The 6347-nt window shown below is 44.9% G+C and overlaps 1 protein-coding gene across 1 annotated transcript; it reads right to left on the bottom strand.

Annotated features, from left to right (window-relative positions):
• Positions 1–177: 177 nt before the first annotated feature.
• Positions 178–2995, bottom strand: foxi3b (forkhead box I3b). The gene is made up of 2 exons (XM_083686776.1): positions 2107–2995; positions 178–1743 (listed from the first exon to the last, which is right to left on the bottom strand). Exons 1-2 carry the CDS (start codon positions 2705–2707, stop codon positions 1178–1180), a joined length of 1167 nt encoding a protein of 388 aa, XP_083542902.1. The 5' UTR covers positions 2708–2995; the 3' UTR covers positions 178–1177.
• Positions 2996–6347: the final 3352 nt, after the last annotated feature.

The raw sequence follows: 6347 nt of genomic DNA, 5'->3' as shown, positions 1-6347 counted from the left end.
GTGTTTCCTTTTTTGTTTTTTTTATTTTTGCAACTTTCTCATACCCTCAGAGAAGTGATTAGAGGGTTAATAATTAATAATGGTTTAATAATCATGAATAATGCCACAAACCAAGTTTCTTATGGCTGGGTGCTGTCCTCTTCATCTGAGAGTAAAAATGAATTATGACATGTCAGATGATGTTCTTGTTCTTCAATCTTTTATTATTCTTATCAAAAACATCAGCTGTAACCCAAACATTATAAACCCCTATTGTACAACGGCGCATCTGTTGAGCACATCTTTTAACCCAAACATTCAGAGATAAAAATCCATACAAATATTTACAACTTGCAGCCACCCTAGAGGAAGCACAGACCATGTTATCTGACATGATTTTAGTCAGTATTGCTGTGATAGCCACAGGGTATTGCCCTTTTGCAGACACGTATCATTCAAGAAACATGGATGCCTCAGGGCAACAAGGGTTTATTGCCTGTCACTGTCTTGTCTTGTCTGGCTGTGGCTTAGTGCATAAACTGAGAGTGTGAATACAAATTGTTTCTGACACAAACACTACTCTCAAGGCATGGAAACATATCAGTAACTAACTACGCATGTTGCGTGACTTGTGTGGTCCCCACTGAGCTCTGTGTGAAAGATACCAGAGATGGTTGGAGTCCCAGTGTAGAATGGTCTGACATCAGCACCAGATCTGCTGAGATCTGAGTCACATCTGACAGAGAGACAGGTCTGTGTCTGAATAAAAGCTGATCCAAGATCTGTTAATCAGTTAGATCTGATAGAGAGACTGACTCGGGAGTGTCTGCCTGGAGCCTCATGGCTGACTCAGCTGTTCCTGTGGGAATCAGGCCCTCCTCACTCTCCAGTCACACGGTAGTGATATCTCAATGATCCCTATCAACGCATCTGTGTGTGTGGTTATGGTTGTGTTTGTGTTTGTGTGTGTGTGTGTGTGTGTGTGTGTGTGTGTGTGTGTGTGTGTGTGTGTGTGTGTGTGTGTGTGTGTGTGTGTGCTTCTGTGCCGTGACTGCTCTAATGACTCATAGCTAATGGAATGCATGTCCACCATGTGTATGTGTGTAAAAATAGTGTTTTTCACACTGATAACAAACAGGATCTCAGTCTTAAATCGAAAGCATCATAGTCTCTTTAGTCATCTCTCTCTGTGGTTTCTTCAGACCTCTGTGCCCTCACGTGGGTAGAGGATGCCCGCTGAGCCCAGCCCAGGATAGAAATGCCCGTTGAACTGGCTAAGGATGGGGCTATTGTACCCCATGGAGGAGTGGGTGGGTGAGGAGGAGAGGGCAGGGGGGGGTGGCAGCGATGATGCCCACTCTGGAGCACCAGGGCCGGGGGAATAACTACCAAATCCCCCAGACTGTGAAGGCCTCTGGGACCCGTCCATGGACAAGTTGATGGACAGGGGCCGGTTCAGTCCGTCTGCAACCTCACTTACTCCACCAGCCGCCACTACAGACATCTCAGACAGGAAGCTGCTAAGACAGGGGGTGGAACCAGAGGCGGAAGGGGAGGGGATTCTCTCTGGTGTGGGGGACATGTCAATCACAGAGTTGCCTGTGTTTTTGGGGGTGCCCCTTTCGCCATCAACTGACTCTGGGCCCCCTGAGCCTGCCTCACCACCGGCCAGGGAGTCTGATTTCCTCTTCCGCTTGCGGCGGAAGTTTCCGTTATCAAACATCTTCTCACAGTTTGGGTCTAGCGTCCAGTAGTTACCTTTTCCTGGAAAACATGAGAGAGGAGTGGATGAAAGAGCTGTTTGGGGTTTAAACATGAGCTGACAATGTTGTGTACTAACACTAACGACACTCTGCACATTTTGTGGGCTGTTGTTGAAGGTTGTAGATTTAGACAATTAAAACTACACTTTTGAAGACAATTAAAACTACACTTTTGAGAGAAAAAAATAACTAGCAAGTATTTAAGACAAACAACAAATTCAGGTCAGATCATTTAAAAAAGTATTTATAACACAGTAATGCAGTATCTCTAGACGCTATAGTAGTGGTAATAGTACCAGGCTGTTTTACTGCTTTACACTCAACAATAAATAAAGGGATGAAGTGAAAAGAGAGAGAGTCTTACCTGGGTCGTCCTCATCTCTGGGGACTTTCTTAAAGCAGTCGTTGAGTGACAGGTTGTGTCTGATGGAGTTCTGCCAGCCTGCCTTGCTCTTGTTGTAGAAGGGGAAGTTATCAGCCACATACTGGTAGATCTGACTCAGGGTAAGCCTTCTCTCCGGGGCTCCGTGGATCGCCATGGCAATAAGAGCTGAGTAGGAGTATGGCGGTCGGACCAGCTTCATCAGATCCTCCTGAGAGGGGAGAGAGAACCAACCCAGCTCCCCTCCTGGTCCCCCGGCCCCACCTGGCCCAAGGTAAGGCCTCTGCATGCCGTAGTGCTGAGGGACGAAGGGGGGACCGGGGTTACCTGGTGGGCCAGCTGTGGCCAGGTAAGGAGGTGCGTTGATCCCAGAGCCATTGAACCACAGGTAGGGGGTGGGGGAGGACGTGGCGTATTCACCAAGGTCATAGGAGGAGGTGGTGGTTCGTTGGGGGCTGGGCAGCGAGGGGGGGGGGTAGTAGCAGTCGCTGTACATGCTGAGCTCTGGGGGCTCCTGGCCCAGGCTGGGGAACTGGGGGCCACAGCGAGGAGGGGACTGGCCCTGGGTCTCGAATGAGGCCATTGTCTGTTTCTTCTCACCCTTGGAGATGGAGATGTCCTTGGTTCAATGTTTGACCTCCTTGGCTCCAGAAATGAGTATCCTTCCTTGTTTTTTAGTTGATTTTAAAGTTAATTCTGAAGTATGAAATATATCTCCCTTTGTTTTTCTTGGGTCCTTGGAAGGTCTTGCTCTATCTGCGTCACTGTGTGCATTGTTCTCCTGGAGCCAAAGGCAGCTTTTGCCCTGTCTCTATTCTACCCGCTCTACCTGTCTTTTCTCTCTGCTCTCTGTCTGTTACCTATAGATAAGTTGCTCTTGCTCTATGTCAGGTCTGACACTTGTCACACCTGTTTTATCTGTTTCCCTGGCAACACCCCCTGTATCCTGTGATTGGTTGTTTTGCCAGGTAAGGTTTCTGACTATTGCCTATTATTTTTTCCGTTTGTCAGCCAGTTCCCCCAGGGTTTCTCTTGACACAGGAATTTTCCACTTGACTCACATTACTCAGTATTACTACTCATAAAATACAATTTCTTAAGGTATATTTGTACAAATTCAATTTAAGACTGAACAACTGTGTTTGTCCTGTTGTATTTCTGACCATTGTTTTAGACTTTTGACATGTATGATTTGGAAAATACATTCGTTTTATACTTGTTATCAGATTACAGATCAGAGATAAACCTCCACATGAATGAACCGTTATGAAATTCTAATTTGCTGAGGTCGATCTTATTCATAACCTTCACACACCTGTCAATTCGTTTACAATTCCCTGACCTGGACTAGTCACTAGTGCATTCGCAGATTTCGCTCAAACGCGCATCGGCGCAGACCAATTGTGATAACCACGGACCGCGATAAGAGGCGAGGCCTGTCCATGGCAAGGGCATGATGATGTGAATAAGGTTGACAAACAATGTCTATATTCCCATGTGTTTCAGATTCCATCTCTACTATTTCAGTGCGCGAGGGCATCTCTATTTCAGTGCGCGAGGGCTTCAGGCAGCACGTGCTCTTTCTGTTCCCCCCCAAAAGAAAACTGACAACCACCATTATCGTAAGTGAGGGTTTTTTTGTGAGTTTTGTTTTGTAAAAAAAATAAAATAAGGAGCTACTTTATTGATAAACGACTGATATGACAAGCTCACACACGGTTTCAAGTTGGATACATTTTAGTAAGTCGGCTTGTCAAGTTTGAAATCTAGTCAACTCTGTTGCTAGCTAGCTAGCTGTGTCCACCGCGAATAACCCAACGACCCCATCGTATAATGGATATATTCGTTATTAGTTTCTCCCCCTTTACCTCTGGTGGTTACTCGCTGGATGTTGGCACAATTTTGGGGACCGGGTCTTGAACACATAATATCGGGTTTGTAGATGGGAGATTCTCCGTCAGCCGGCGAGCAGCAGGACGACTTTGGTGAGATGATGGAGTTGAACAAGGATTTAGAGAGAATGATTGAAGACGTGGAAAATATGTCAGGTAACGGTGACATCCACCCTGAGTTCTGTGTGCAGAATGTGTGATGATGTCCCTAGGGAAACACTAGCAAAGTAGCCTATTTTTGCACTTGTAGCATACAATGATTGCACCTGTTACTTTAGTTTTCAGAAGACAATATAATAATATAATCTTTATTCCCTTTGAGGATTTTTTTTTTCTAACTTCTCCATCCTTGGATAAAATCCCCTGTGGACAATCTCAGGTGTTGGCTGAAGTGGCCCTCTGTTATGATTGAATGTATAAAGATTATATTTTTCAGTTCATACTTTCTCCCTGCCTGCCTATAGTGCAGTTGTCCTGGATGGCCTATGACATGGTGGTGCAGCGGACCACCCCCGAGCTGGGGGACTCTCTTGTGAGGCTGGAGAAGGAGTACCTCCGCTGCAAGGTTGAAATCTCTGGCTCCCCTGGGGAGCAAGACCAAGGGCAGGGGAAGGAGATCAAGGAGTGTCCCGAGCCTGTGGATCCTACCTCAACCCCACTGACTTAGACATAATTTCTCCTGATAAGGAATTTCCATATTTTCTTAATTGTTTTGCCAGCTCATCACACATGTGCAGTTGTAGTGACTGATTTAATCTATGAAAGGCAGCTGTGTGAAGCTAAAGTGGAGATTGTGGCCCCTCACCCTACCTGGCAAGTCTAAGCTAAGCGATATGTGTTTTGGGGAGTGTTGGTCATGGACTGATAGTGTCCCACAACTGATGGGTTCTCAAAGTACTTTTTGTGTTTGTTGTTGTTTCAAGTTGTACCTGTTGTTTGTCCATACTCTAAATAAAAAAAGATTGACTGTTTGCCTATTTTTGAGTCGTTTGAAATGGTTTGGTTAAAAGTGCATGTTGATGTAATTACCCCACCCCCACCCAAAGCTAGATACAATATATTTCATATTTCATTGCTTACAGAGTAATATGTTCATGAATGTCTCTATGTGATTGTGAACCAGTGGCCTTGTTCCAACAGTCTGTTCTTATTCCCTAACTAGCTGTCAATGCAATTTTTTCTCCTTGTTTATTTTGAAGAATGTAATTGGTGTAAGAAATATCTTCAGCTTGCCTTTTGATGTCTGTCCCCATGTCTTTCAGATGGAGAGAAATGAGAGGAGCCTAGGACCAAATGATCCTACTGCGTCCATTGATCTAGATCACATTCTGAGAGGGCTGGACTCCATATCTGAGTGTATGGACAAATTGGCATGTATGTCTGCCTCTGCTTTACTTCTCCTCTACAACATATCTTAAAAGGATCCAGTTATGCCTTCAAAACTGCCCTGAAGCCTTCCAAGTTATAGATATGCAAATTGCATGATGTAACTGTTGGTGTCTGAAATGAAATCCCGCTGCTCGCATCGGAAAAAAATTATTTCGATCCAACAACTGCTGTGCACTTCAACGGTGTATATAGCCCCCGAAAGTATGACGTGACGTTACGATGGCTGTTGGATTAGCTTCCTGCTGATGTGTAGATAGGGAGGAACCGTAGCAGGATAATACACATGCTGGGTTGCTTATCAGATGATTTGAGGTAAGATGTAAAGTTGTAGCTTCACCTCTGCCAAAGGGGACGGTTAGTGGGCAGACAAGTGATCAGCACGACAACAGATAGACAGTAATCCTTCCCACTGTGCTGTCAGCTCAGACGAGACAGATCAGAAAGCACTCACGTCTCAAAAGCCCCTCGGCCAGAGAAAACATTAGGGCTTTTATCATATTTGCCCATGGATGCAGAGAGAGAGAGAGAGAGTATGGCGGTTTTACTAAAATCTTTACAAAGAACCCTGGATAGATACTGCCTGTGGTGCAATGTTCACCATGACAGCTGTTTGAAACATAGATGAACAAAGAAGATTAGCTGATAGTCATGTAAACCATGGCCTACTCTATTCTAGGTTTAACACAAGGTCACTGGCAATTCTGAAAGAAGAAAACATGTCATCAGAAGACTAAGGACTGGGGTTGGAACAATGACAAATGAGTACAGTATGCATTCATTATGCATGTGTCCTAATTATGCCCTCACGCTGTAGATTTCCTCCTTTTACAAGCTTCCTACAAATTAGAGCTGGTGTTGATTATACATCTGTATATTCGGATCCAAATGGACCAGTAGACTTATCACTTCTCTTGATTGTCTATGTTGTGCCTGCAGTGCGGA

Source organism: Argentina silus, assembly GCF_951799395.1.
Source record: "Argentina silus genome assembly, chromosome: 15".
NCBI classification, from domain to species: Eukaryota; Metazoa; Chordata; class Actinopteri; order Argentiniformes; family Argentinidae; genus Argentina; species Argentina silus.
This window is presented reverse-complemented; position numbering and strand designations above follow the sequence as displayed.

Excerpts from the sequence above, each read along its gene's own strand:
- foxi3b (XM_083686776.1), bottom strand. The coding sequence starts at position 2,707 with ATGGCCTCATTCGAGACCCAGGGCCAGTCCCCTCCTCGCTGTGGCCCC. Across the intron at positions 1,744-2,106 it reads CAGAGATGAGGACGACCCAG|GAAAAGGTAACTACTGGACG; the intron begins GTAAGACTCTCT and ends CATGTTTTCCAG.